The 13,761-nt window shown below is 43.5% G+C and overlaps 1 protein-coding gene across 2 annotated transcripts in view; it reads right to left on the bottom strand.

Annotated features, from left to right (window-relative positions):
- The window catches only part of MYO1E (myosin IE), a 206,054-nt gene that overhangs the window by 33,485 nt on the left and 158,808 nt on the right, over positions 1-13,761 (bottom strand). For both annotated transcript variants that reach the window (XM_037151034.2, XM_053670099.1), the window contains 3 exons: positions 5,736-5,880; positions 1,046-1,160; positions 674-843 (listed from right to left, as the gene is read on the bottom strand). In XM_037151034.2, coding sequence (XP_037006929.1) covers positions 674-843; positions 1,046-1,160; positions 5,736-5,880 — 430 coding nt within the window. The remainder of the gene's footprint in view (positions 1-673; positions 844-1,045; positions 1,161-5,735; positions 5,881-13,761) is intronic.

Below are 13,761 nucleotides of genomic sequence, written 5' to 3'. Positions count from 1 at the left end.
TCTCTCTAGAAGCAATAAAAACATATCCTTGGATGAGGATTAAAAAATATGTAGTATCTGTTGAATGAAACTATACTATGCAGCTAAACAAAATAATTTATATGATCAATCTATTAATATAAGTTCTCCCTGGTATGTTAAAACAAAACAAAACACACCAGCCCATACCAAAACATTGAGCCATACTAGCCCTGAGCCCTGGCTGGTATGGCTCAATAGATTGAGTGCCAGCCTGCGAACCAAAGGGTCACTAGTTCAATTCCCAGTCAGGGCACACGCCTGGGTTGCCTGCCAGGTCCCCTGTAGGGGGCCTCAGTGAGGCAACCACGCATTGATACTTCTCTCCCTCTCATTCTCTCTCCCTTCTTCTCTCTCCAAAAATAAGTAAATAAAACCTGAAAAAGCCCCCCAAATAAAATAGCATATAATGTACATCTTGTTTCTATAAAACTAAATAAATATAAGTATGTGTGTATAAAAAATGTTCTAAAGGATACACACAAAATGTTAACAGGTATAAGTAGCTATTTTTCCTTTCGCTTCTCTGTATTTTCTAAATTGTTTTTACAATGAACATGTTTTGTTTGTGGAATATGAAAAGCAAAACTGTGAGTTATTTCTACAACTAAGGAATCTGTCTGGTGACTCTCAGAGGCAGGTCGCCAGCATGTACCTTGAACCTCCTGTCGTACTTGGTCACGGTGTCTGCAAAATCGATCTTCTCCCGCTTGCCCACAAACTGCTGGAGTTCCGGGTGCTCCTCCATCCCGATGTAATCCCCGATGAAGTTTCTGTTAATGCTATTTCTCCTCCTCTCCTTCCGGTTCAACAGGAGGTCTGAGGCTGCAATTCCCACAAAGGCAGAGAAGGGAGAAGGATCAATCCCCCAGAAAAAAGGTGGAAAATGCACAAAAAAACTCTAAAGGAATGCAAGATTGTTCACATGTGACACTATACGCAAAGTAAAATAAACTTGTAAGTTTCATCTAAGTTCAAAATTGTTCTCAAGATTTATTAAATGCATGAAACAAAATGACTGAAATACCTTCTTCCCTCATTTGGACGTATTTCTTCCGTGCCACGAATTTCCTCCACGTTTTCTGTATCACTCGGGCATACCCATCATACTTTCTCTCTCTCATTTCCTCCAGAAGAAATAGCTGTGAATGTAAAGAAGACAAATGTGAGCCAATTCAGAAGACCCAAGGGTCAGTCACTTCCTGGAGGCTTACTTCCTCCAGGGTTATTTTGTTTCCGTCCAGGTCATACATAAAAAAGAAGCTTCTTAGTCTTAGGAACAAATTTGAGAAAATGATGAATGGGGGATATTGTTTATGAGCACCGTTAACTTTTAACTCTCTATATTTTCTCTTTTTATTTATTTATAAAATTTGTTATTGTTTTTCAATTAGTCGTCCCCATTACTCTCCCTTCCCCTACCCACCCCTGCCGCCCACTTCAATCCTCCCCCCTTATCTCTCTATTTTTTCTATTGACAAAAAAAACATAAAGGGAAATAGCTGGATCTGACTGTATCCAATTGGATCTTAATAATGTACCCATCGTGCCTTATTTATAATTTCTGTGACAGTTGGATGATTTAGAATTCACCTACTTATCCCCCTCCTTGACCTAAAGAGGATATTAGATGGCTAGATCAAACGAGTTGGCAGAGGCTGTTGTTTAGTGCTGCATACATTCTCTTTGGAGAATGTTCCATTTTTTTCGGGAGCAGAGTTTGTGCTGCTGTGGAAAGAGGGCTGTCCTACTTCCAGTTCCGAGAAAGCATAGGCTGCCTGCCTCATGGAATTCTCCAAGGAGAACTGGCGCAGAAGATGATAACCAGTGATTAGAGCGGGACTGCAGATGTGCAGGCTAGGACCTGGATTCACCAAGAGCAACTGAGGCTGTTTTGCTTAAGGGCCCATATTAGACCTGGCAGGTCTGGAGAGTCAGGCCATTTCAACAATTACTACTGATTGTTGCATCCCACTCAAGCTCTGGAATCACGAAGATGATAGCAATGAGCTGCTTTACATGCATTTTTTAATCCAACCCCCAACAACTACATGTGAGCCACATATTTCTATCATCTCCACTTTATAAATGAGAAAACTGGAACCAAGACTGGGTGGGGCTGGAAAATGAACCAAAGTCCCCCAGGCTCTGCCAGGCTCTCCACTCTGACATAGAAGTCCTTCTCCGCACACCTTCATTGAACAACTTGTAGAACAGTGGGAAACTTTTGCATTCACCTAGGAAGTGGCTTATATATATGACTCTCTAGGAAAAAGAATAAAATGCACCAATAAAAAACCCAAAGTAAAGATGATCAACAATCATTGCAAAAATGTTCCAGAAGTAAACAAGCAAAATTGGTTTGACGGCAGCTGGGCTTGATTTGTTGCCTCTGTTTATCTGGGTCTGTACTCAGGAGCCACATCTAGCGCCGCCTGTTCCCCCCCCACCACCACCATCAGCCTCTCCTTCCCACAGCCCCAGATGTGCAGAGACAAGGGAGGGGCCACTTCATTCCGTGGCTTGCAGGGCCATGTATACCAGGCATGAGAAACAGATTTCAAACACAAAAGGGAATAATACATGGTTTAAAAACGGGACAGAATGTTTACAATGTTGGCCCCGCGGTTGCCTGTTGTAAGACTACGCATTAGTGTTTCTTATCTTGTGTGTTGGGTTTTTGTGTACATCTTGGTTTCTACTTCTTTCCCAGAACTATTTTGGGAGTGCCACAGAAAACACACTTGTGACTCAGAAGGGATGAAGAGGCAACCAATTTCAACTCCCTATGGACTACATCAAATATTAGCTGGGTTGTAGGTTCTTTTCAAAGGCCACATGGGTTTGAGTCAGGGACGTTGAAGAAACAGAGAGAGAAAAAGCAAAAAACAGAAAACCCCAAATCACAGACACATGTAACAAATAAGCAAAACCAAACCCTTTGGTGCCTGATGTCTAATGTGGGTTCTTGAAATAAATGAGTTATTTTGTATATTCAGCACATTTACTATAAAAGTCTAAAATCACAAAGTGGGTCTTTGAAAACCAATTTCTTAGGAGTGTTTGCAATGTCAGGGCTACATATGGATGAGTAAGTTGATGACGTGCATATAAGAACAGGGGAACGGAGAGTCAAGTGACGATAACAAAGCAACTGGGAGGAAGACGAGGAAAAGGAAAACCAAAAATAATCTTGATTTTGGAACTGAAACCCTAAAGCTGCATTGAATCAGAAAAAAAAAAGTATGCAAAATATGGAAGCTGTTTTAATTATATGTGAAAATTTAACAAGTTGAAAAAGTACAAATGGGCAGGCAACAGCCGAGTTCTGCATTGTGCCGATAAATCACCCCGTCCCGTTTTAGAAAGAACAGGAACTGTTCTGTGGGTTGCTTAATGGTGCATGACACAACATTTTCACTTTATATTTGGAAATGCAGTACTGTGAAGCTACAAATAACTCCAAGTAGGAAATGCTACCACAAACTTTTCATAAATGAGCTCTACTGATGCGTGTCATTTATGTATTTGATAGCCTTTATGGTTCATAAAGCCATTCACTAGCAGCTTTATCATTTGTGGGTCTCAGGCTAACAGCCTATGGGGCAGGCAGAATAGCAGCCCCTTCTAAAGAAGAAACCTCACCACGAGACCAGGATTTGACTAAAGTCATGTGTTTCCGTACTACCAACACTGCAAGTTCTCCAGTTATTTCCCCTTGATTGAATGACTACTTTTACCAAGTTCACCATAGGCTCCTAAAAATGGAATCCTGTGATTGTTTATAGGAACCTCAACAAATGGTGATGCTGAACCTGGTTAGTTCCAGCAGTGTCTCCAACTTAGAAAGTAATGCCTTCACACCAGAGCTGCAGAGCTCAATGGGCAGAACGGAGAGGTTGTGCTGGATTCCTGCTCAGCCGAGAACTTCTTATGGTACTCACGGCTCATAGTGACCACAGCCTCATCAGAAAAGAAAAAGAAGCTACTCCAAATTAATCTCTGGAGGTCTAATAAGACTCATAGATGGAGAGATGACAGGTAGTAGGGAAGGAGGGCAGAGGGTGAAAGGAAGGAGCAAAAAGGAGAAGGGACTTATGGACATGGACAACAGGGTGCTGAATGCTCGGGGGAGAGGAGTATAAAGGGGATAAATAGTAATGGAAAAAATACAATAAAAACGTACTGATAGGGCTTGTGCATTGTAATATTATTTGCATTACTTACCAGCAAATAGTTGTTTTTTACAAACCCTGAGATTTCTCCTCCTATCTATTCATCTCCTCAATGGCCTTTCCAGACTCCCTTCTGGTCTTCAAGATACAATCTTGGGATTTTGCATCCCCAGGCACTGCTACTCCCCCTTCAAGGAAGAAGGCTGGACCTGTTTTGGTCAACCCAGGTGAGGAGGTAGGGTTATCTGCCCTGCCTGGTTTCAGAAGCTGTAACCCTCCATGGCTAAGGCTGAGTAAAGGACCTTGGGGACCATAAGCCACTAAGGAGACAAAGCTTATCTTCCTTGTAGGGGCACCACCTCTGTCCCCTTTCTCTTCACCCTGCTTGGCCCCCGGTGGATGACTGGACAGCCAATGACCAGTAAGATTCCTCAAAAGAGGGACGACCTAAGACAGGCATGGTCATGAAGGAGCCCTCGGGGAAGGATTTGGTGTGGGGCTATAGAAAAAGGGTGTGATGGACCCTTGCCCCTCGGCTTTGACGTAGCCTGAAACAAAGCTGGAGGTGGGTATGGCCCTGGGCTGGGAAGGGCAGGTTCCCTAGGATGATCAGGCCTAAGAATGCATAAAATCCTACTTTGCCAATACCCTCAATTTCAATGATAAGGATCCTAGCAGAAAGTGAGTTTGATGGCCCTTTAACTATCTGACCCTGACTCAGAATAAGCCCTCAGAGTTCTTTGAATGTTATCTATCGTTTAATCCTGTCTGTTTGACAATGACTGATGAGCTTTACCTATACACTCTGTATTCCCATGCAAACTGAACCCAATAATAGCCTGTCGAGGCAAGGGCCGAGGCACTCTCCTCCTGAGAGGGTGGCTGAGGCGCTCCCAGGCTTTTTCTCCCCTGAGAGAGAAGCTGCTCTATCCCTTCTCCTCCCCAGGACTTGGCAGTGTGTGTGAATTTGTCTCATTTCATCCATAACGCCGCGGACCCCAGGAGCCGAGATCCGTGACAGTTATCCAAGCTTCCTTCGTGGGACAAAGAAGTCCCTCTTAGCTCAGACACAACTGGATACTATAAAAAACTATTGGGCACCTCCCATTAGCTGCTTTCTTTTATTTTTTCATTGATTTTTGAGAGAGAAACATCTATTTGTTGTTCTATGTATTTATGAACTCACTGGTTGATTCCCGTATGTGCCCTGACTGGGGATCAAACCCACAACCTTGGTGTATCAGGATGATGGCCAAGGCCATGAGCTGCTTTCTGCATGAGGCTCTGAGTACTCCATGGCATGCAAAACAGACAAGAGTCCCTGATCTCAAGGAGATGACCATCTGGAATGGAAAGGACACTAAGCAAAGAAACTCATATGGTGCTGAGTGCTCTGAAGGCCGTGAAGCAGCAGGGGTAGGGAGAATGACTTATACTCTGGTTGGGAGAGGAGGAAAGCCTTTGAGAAGAAAACACTAAGGCATGAACCAAAGAATGAAGCAAAGAAGCCAGTCTTGTGGGAGGTGTCAGGTGTGCACTCACAGACTCGGGGGCTTTGATGAACACTTTGCTCCTCCCGAGCTGGAACTGATCACTGTCCATGTTGACGGATTGGAGCAAGTGGAGGACACCTTGTTTCTCATCTCCTCTCCACGCAGGCCATGTTTCTTTGGTCAGGATGGCATACCTGTGAGGACGGTCGGGGAGAGAAGGATCAGACTCAGACTGGACCGCCACCCAAAGGCACCTGGTGTTGCTGGGTCCTGGCAATCCATTTACCTCCGTTCAAAGGCTTAGGGATTGGTCTCGACAACTGCGAAGTCCACTGGGTCTGGGATGCCCTCTACTCCCCCCCATCTGACCATTTTCCTATTAGCGCTCTGGGGAAAATCTGCCTTTCCCTTCCATCAATGTCTAAAATAGGATTGCTGAAGGTCACCCATGATTCTCCTCCGGCAAAATCAAACGGTCTTTTCTCAAAACCGATTTCCCCTGATTTCTTCAGAGCTCTTAACAGTTACTGCAGCGTTTTATAAAACTCCCTCTAAGTAGCTGATGTTGTTACAAGGTACCAACTGTTACCTCTGGAATTCTGTGCACCTTGAGTCGGTCACAGGCTATCTCCTCCAGTCTCTCCTCTCTGCTCTCCCTTTGCCTGTGCTGCTCCCTCTACCAGGTGTGCTGTTCTCCAAATACCTCAAGTGGTGGCTCCTGCTCAGGGGGACTCCCCCTCAGTGACACTTCCAGAGAGGCCTTTTTGGATCACCCAAGCAAAAGCACCCCTTTGCTGTTTTCTCTCCTACAAAACTTTTTCTTTCAGATCATGTATTGTCAGTTGTAATTCTATTCATATTTGTGCTCATTTGTTTAACGTATGCCTCGTCTGTGAGGACCAGACCTCCACGAGTGGGTGCCACAGCTGTGTGGTTCACAGTGCACACCAGCACCCCCAGCATGGCCGGCATGCGGCGCTGATAGCTAACGTTAACAACCAGCGTTCATGGGCTCGTTCTCTCTCTCTCTCTCTCTCTCTCTCTCTCTCTCTCTCTCTCTCTCTCTCTGCTTCGGGTGCTGTTCTTGGTGCTTAAATGTGAGCCCTAATGTTATTCTTGAAGCAACTGGATCAGATGATCCTTTCCATTTTGCAGAGTGGAAACAGAAGCATATAGAGACTCACCCAAGGCTCCTGAACTAGTATCAGTGCTGGGATTTGAACCCAAATCTATTGCTTTAACCATGGAACTATATATAAGCCACAAAATTGATGGGGGTGTGAATATTTCTTTTAAAGGGTTATACACTTCTGCATGCGTCTGAGTTATAACCATTAGGCTGACATACCCGAGAGGTTGACATAACAGAGGAGAGAGAAGCACATTCTGAGATGTCAAATACAGAAATTACCAAAGACTTGAAGTGGAAGGAAGCAGAGACGGATGGAAGGAGAAATCTGAGAATGTGCAAACAGGTGAGAAGTGGGGGGATGTGGTCCGTATGCAGGCATCTCTACAATACAGCCAATGCATGAGCTCCAGGCCTCTAGAAATGTCAGTCCTTCCTTTATTCCCAGGAGTTACTATGGGGTCAAACTGGTTTGCGGTTTGCGTCGTCCAAGGGGAGGGAATCTTGACAAGAGTGGCCTGCCTTCAGGATCCAGGGTTCCCAGGAGAACAGAACCAGGCGTTATCGTAACCTTAGAGCCAGCTGACTGAGACTAAGGTGATCCCAGGGACCCTGTCCGCACCTCCCAAATAGCCACATCTTTTCTAATAATGTCAAATTTCCTGGAGAAACAAATCCTCTTATTCCATAATTAAAGACAAAAAGCTTAAAAATGAAAATACCTCATTAAAGCCACACATTAGCACAAATGCATCTCATATATGAAGCAATGAGTCAATTAAACAAATGAAACCACATATAAATGACTGATAAGAGAATCTTTTAGATGCCACTGGAGGACCTGGTAAGAACTGGCAATGTAGCAATCTAAATGGATGGGGAGAAAGTTTATGCAGAGTATGGGTAAGAAGGAACAAATTGGACCTCCAAACTGACAAGTTTCTGAGCCAAGCGCAGTTTTGCTTGGCTTGGTCTAATCAAAATTAGAAAGTATACTCCTCGTGCAACTACAACTTACACTTTCCCCCTATTAAAATAATGCTGTACTGCTCATTTGATTTTTTATTTTATTTTATTTTTTGCTGTACTTTATTTATTTTTTAATTGATTTTTTATTGATTATGCTGTTAGTTGTTCTATTCCCTTCATTCCCCTCTACCCTACCCCCCGTCCACACCATTACCCCCCCTTTAGTTTATGACCATGTGTCTCAAGTTCTTTAGATTCTGTATTTCCCATACTATTCTTGCCCTCCCCCTATCTATTTTCTATCTACTGTCTATGCTACTTATTTTCTGTACCTTCTCCCCCCTTCTCCTCTTCCCACTCCCCTGTTGCTAACCCTCCTTGAGATCTTCATTTCTATGTTTCCGCTCCTGATCTAGCTGACCTTTTAGTTTGCTTTTGTTTTAGGTGTGGTTGTTAATAACTGTGAGTTTGCTGTCCTTTCACTGTTCATGTTTTTTTAACTTCTTTTTCTTAGGTAAGTCCCTTTAACATTTCATATAATAAGGGCTTGGTGATGATGAACTCCTTGAATTTGATCTTATCTGAGAAGCACTTTATCTGTCCTTCCATTCTAAATGAAAGTTTTGCTGGATAGAGCAATCTTGGTTGTAGGTCTTTGGATTTCATGACTTGGAATACTTCTTTCCAGCCCCTTCTTGCCTGTAAGGTCTCTTTTGAGAAATCCGCTGACAGTCTGATGGGGACTCCTTTGTAGGTGACTGTCCCCTTAGCTCTTGCTGCTTCTAGGATTCTCTCCTTCATTTTAATCTTGGCTAATGTAATGATGATGTGCCTTGGTGTGTTTCTTCTTGGGTCCAACTTCTTTGGTACTCTCTGAGCTTCCTGGATTTCCTGAAATTCTATTTCCTTTGCCAGATTAGGGAAATTCTCCTTTATTATTTGTTCAAATAAGTTTTCCACTGGTGGCTGTTCCTTTCCCCCTTCTGGTACCCTTATAATTCGGATGTTGGAGCGTTTAAAGATTTCCTGGAGGTTCCTAAGACTCTCCTCATTTCTTTGAATTCTTGCTTCTTCACTCTTTTCTGTTTGGCCATTATTTGCTTTCTTCTGGTCCACTCCATTGATCTGAGTCCGAGTTTCCTTTCCATTACTATTGGTTTCCTGTGCAATTCCATTCATTTCAATTAGTTTCGCCTTCATATGTTTCTCTAATTTGTGGGTATAATCAACCAGTTCTGTGAGGATCCTGATCACCAGTGTTTTAAACTGTGAGTCTGAGAGTTTTGCTATTTCTTCATCGCTTAGATTTATAGGGCTCTGGGGCTTTGAGATCTTCTTGAGCCATTTTTGGTCTGTTTGCGCCCGTTAAGTATGAGGAGCGGAGCCTTGGACTCCAGGTCGTTGGGTTGTGACGCTGTATGTGGGGGCGTGGTCAGAGCGGGGAAATGGCGGCCCCCTCTGCTGTTTCTCACAGCTGGGTGAAGAGCTGAGCCTTAGGTTGTTCACCGGGGCAGGGCCACTTAGGTCACTGGATTATGATGCTGTATGTGGAGGCGGGGTTAGAGCAGGGAAATGGCGGCACCCTCCACCACCGCTTGCGGCTGGGCTGCTGGCTCTCGTCCAATCGCCCACTCCCTTGCTTGTCTATCCACACAGGAATGTGCAACCACAGTCAACCCGCAGCCCTGCTCCCTCGCTGTTTCCCCACGATTGCTTGCTGAGTTGTCCACCAGGTCCAACCCTGCGCCTGGATTCCGCGTGCCTGAGTCCATCTGACCGAGTTTTCCTGTGCTACCCGGCTCTGCCAGCTGCTGGTTTCGCCACTCTTACAGGTCAGGCTGAAGAATTTGTTGTTATCAGACTTCCGAAAAGTTCAATTTTCTGTGTTCTGGCTGTGTTTTCTGTTGCTACTATTTAGTTGTCTCTAAACTTGGTTGTGTGAGGAAGCACGGCTTCTCCACCTATGCCTCCATCTTGGCGGAAGTTCATTTGATTTTTTTATGTTAAGAAACTTGTTTTGCCAGGATAGTCTCTCCTTTTTCCATACAAGGCCTCCTAACAGTTCGGGTCTGCGTGAGACATGCCTGTAGCCTGCCATTTCCAGGGCCCTCGGACCATGGACCACTGGTGGTGGTCCCCTTTGCTTTCGTGAAGCCCGATGCACCCTCCTCATTTCCTTTTCTTTCTCCTGGAGAGACTAGGGCATATAATTCTGGCCCAACCTCTCCTGCTAAGTAAGTATACCCAGTTCACTTGTTTATTCTAGGGCATACCAGTGGGCGCAGGTTGCACACAGCAGTGGTACACTGCCTAATAGGTGCCTGTGATAATTGTGGAGAGGTGAGGATAATAGCTTATCCTCCTTTCATCAGGCATTTTCAGTTTAAGACCCAAATATGCCTGTATTTTTCTTTTTTATTTACATTTTTTAGGGTTTTACTTATTTTTAGAGAGAGGGGAAGAGAAAGAGAGAGGAAGAGAAACATCAGTGTGTGGTTGCCTCTCATGTGGCCCTCATCAGGGACCTGGCCCGCAACCCAGGCAAGTGTCCTGACTGGTAATCAAACCTGTGACCCTTTGGTTCACAGTCCACGCTCAATCCACTGAGCCACACCAGCCAGGATAAATATGACAGTAGTTCATTTTAATGCTTTTGCACCAAATGTTCTCTCTGCTCAGATTTCTCTTCCCTGCCCTTAGAGACAGGTAGGCTCCTTTGTTATCTCTCGGATGACCAATCCAATGCTTCCTCCAGCAAAAATGAAGCTCAGACCCCAATGACCTCCAGCTGCTGGTAGTTCGAATTAAGAAAGTTTCCAACCCCCAAGGACACAAGAATCCTGGCATTCACTCGGAGGCTTTCTACATTTCATGCTTTCCTGAGTTTCCTATTCTTTCTTCTCTCTTGCTTATGACATGGAATGCCTTTGGGCATAAGTATTTTTTTCTAGCCCCAAATTCTGAGGGGCTGGGTCAAGGTCAAGGGAAGTATGTTTGTGAGGAAGTATAAATGGTGCTGTAAGATATTTTGTAAATCTTTTATGTTTCTATCACATTTTTCTTACTAAGAATCGGAATCTACATTTATGCTTATTTCTTCCAACCACAGTAAGAAGCACTCCCTGCCCAGCTCAAAAGGTGTTTTCTAATTTACAGGTAATTTCCCAAACTGAGACTCCAAATGGCTGCCATTTCTCACAGATCTTTGAAACTTTCTACAGGCAAGAGAGTTGTATTGAACAAGTGGTAAGTAAGGGATCTTCCCTCTATGGCTTAAAGCAGAGAAGGATTTATTTCAAGAGCACATGCCCCATGGCGGGAAAATTAAGGCATCTTTTGATGATTAGTTTCCAATTCTCAGTCGAGAGGAATGGTCTTGGTAAATATGAAGGATTTTTAGCAAGATAAAGGACACATACAAAAAGTTCCTATTTTTTAAGATCCTGGTAATGTCTGAACCACTGGTCTGTTTAGAAGGTGGGCTTCCCTCCCAGGGAGGGGTGTACGATGCATGCACGTGTGGACAGTTGTGCTGGGTATTAGTACATCCTTTCCCTTCAGGTTGTTACTTTCCATTTCTCACTTGGCAGCCTTTCTGTGAACATCTAGAAAACAACTTTATAAGCAAGGCCTTTTCTCTCGGCCACGGACAGAGTGAATGTGTGAGATGGGTCACAGAGGGCCACATGTCGAGACCACCAGTGGCAGACTCCCACATCTTATGGAAACATGCACTGCCTCTGGAGAAATAGTTCCTGCCCATTGACATATACAGTTTTCAAACTATTTTCAAGTGGGAGACTAAAAGTGTACTTTTTATTGAAAAATAAATTTCCTTCCAGATGCTATTATCCTCCCACTCTTCTCAAATCACAAGCAGTAAAAGCCTGCTATTCATAAGACAGGGCTGTCTGTTTGTCTCTTCTGAACGGAAAAGCCCACAGCAGGAGGGCTGAGAAGGAAAGCATCTAAGGAGAGAATCATTTCAATGACAGTCCTCAATATAAAGGGCATAACAGGCATTCACTACATGTTTACTCTGTCTAAGGTGCAGAAGAAGGTGTCATGTGTGGAGTCACGAAGGGTGTTGTGGCCCTTGAGAGAGGTGGGAATATTATAACCAACGAGGTCATTTCACAGGTCATTTAAGGAGCTGCTGCAAACAAGTAACATAACCTGTTCAGGGCACCCAGACCTTCCTATGAGGACAGTGTGGATTTCCTGCTCTTCCCAGTGCTGTGAGCTCATGGCATTGCTGCTGAGAATCAAGTTTGTTGGTTTCGTGGAAGAAAAAAGGTCTTCAGAATTGATTTCTCAAAAAAAGGTCAAAGTTAGATTTTTAAAAATATCTGATCAGTTTTCTTTTCTTTTTTTAAAAAAAGATTTTATTTATTTATTTTTAGAGGGGAAGGGAAGGAGAGAGGGAGAGAAATACCAATGTATGGTTGCCTCTTGTGCGTCCCCTGCTGGGAACTGGCCTGCAACCCAGGCATGTGCCCTGCCTGGGAATTGAACCCCAGTTGTTTGGTTCGCAGGCCCGTGCCCAATCCACTGAGCTACACCAGCCAGGGCATGATCAGTTTTCAATAGTAATGCCAATCAAAGAAAATTTGCAAGGATCAAATAAAGAGTTTTAAGCAAAGTAAAAATATTGGAGAATAAAAATTTAAATATCTTGGTATTATCAAGGCAGGTTTTTCAAAATTATGGAAAGATGAAGGAAACACTTTTAATACACTGTTTTCTGCATTCAATTATTTTCTCTTAATTGAAAAGGGGTATTTTTAAAATGTAGTTTTGTAAAATTTAAATCACTATATAAGCTATAGTTCTCAATGGCTTTGTTCCACTGCCCCTTTGCCGCCCACCCCCCCAACACCGGAACATCAGGAAATTGGATATATTTTTGGTTGTCACAACTCGGGGCAGGAGCTGCGGAGGAACAGTACCCTACTGTCATCTAGTGAGTGCAGGCCAAGGAGGTTGCCAAATATCCTACAGTGCCCAGTTCGGCCCTCACCGTGAAGACTCATCCAGCCCAAAATGTCACTGGCTGAGGTGGAGAAACCCTGTGCTAAGCTAGTGTTACAAATCTGTTTTAAAAGTCTTTCATAATTAACATCTCAACTGTTTGGGCATAGGATGCTGCCGGACCAAGAGCTCTACGCATTTATTTTCTCAGCTTCCTACATACAGCTCTGCTTACATGATAGGTGTAGTGGCTCCTTTATTTTTAGAAAGCCATGAGGTGAGTTTGTTCCTAGTCTAAGCCTCCTCCTAAATGACTGGTAATCTCAAATGTGAGAAGGCAGAGTCAGTGAAGCTTTATTGTATGAAATGATCTGCCATTTTGTTAGGCCTCTCCTGACCTTCCACATGTATAACCTGCCCAGGTGACTGGTAAGGTCAACCATCCTGTCTCATGGCGCCAAGAAACAACACCCCAAAGGACAACTAAGCTCCCCTTCAGCCTGCTGCCTCCCTGTTACACACAATTTGAATTAAAAAAACGTCTCACATCCTGCTCTTGTATCTTAAGGAAAATATAATTATTTTCTGATTAAAATGTTAAGTATGGCTTCCTTCTTTCTTAAAGGAAGTTAAATAGATGTAGAAAATACAGTGAAACTCCACTAACTTAGAATCATCAAAGAAGTCAGAATCATTGACTATTTTAAGAACACTAAATTTTATCCTTTCCAAAAACAAGTATGACAAAATAGGAACAATATAAATATAGGTCTGCCAAGTACAGTTTAATGGAAATATGAAAATGAATTTAAGTTTATACATGGACTGCACAAAGAATTCTGAGGTTAAATACTTTAAGCTGCTTTTCTTAGGTAGGTTAAATATTTTCCTGAAATTGCCTTCATACTATTCATCTGCACAATCAAGTTACACCACAGCCCTGCCGCCCATGTCAAAATTTTCATGAATTCCTGAACTTACGTTACCCTCAACAGGCCAATTACTT

This window comes from Artibeus jamaicensis, unplaced genomic scaffold, assembly GCF_021234435.1.
Source record: "Artibeus jamaicensis isolate MK-2021 breed Jamaican fruit bat unplaced genomic scaffold, CSHL_Jam_final contig_548, whole genome shotgun sequence".
Lineage (NCBI taxonomy): Eukaryota > Metazoa > Chordata > Mammalia > Chiroptera > Phyllostomidae > Artibeus > Artibeus jamaicensis.
This window is presented reverse-complemented; position numbering and strand designations above follow the sequence as displayed.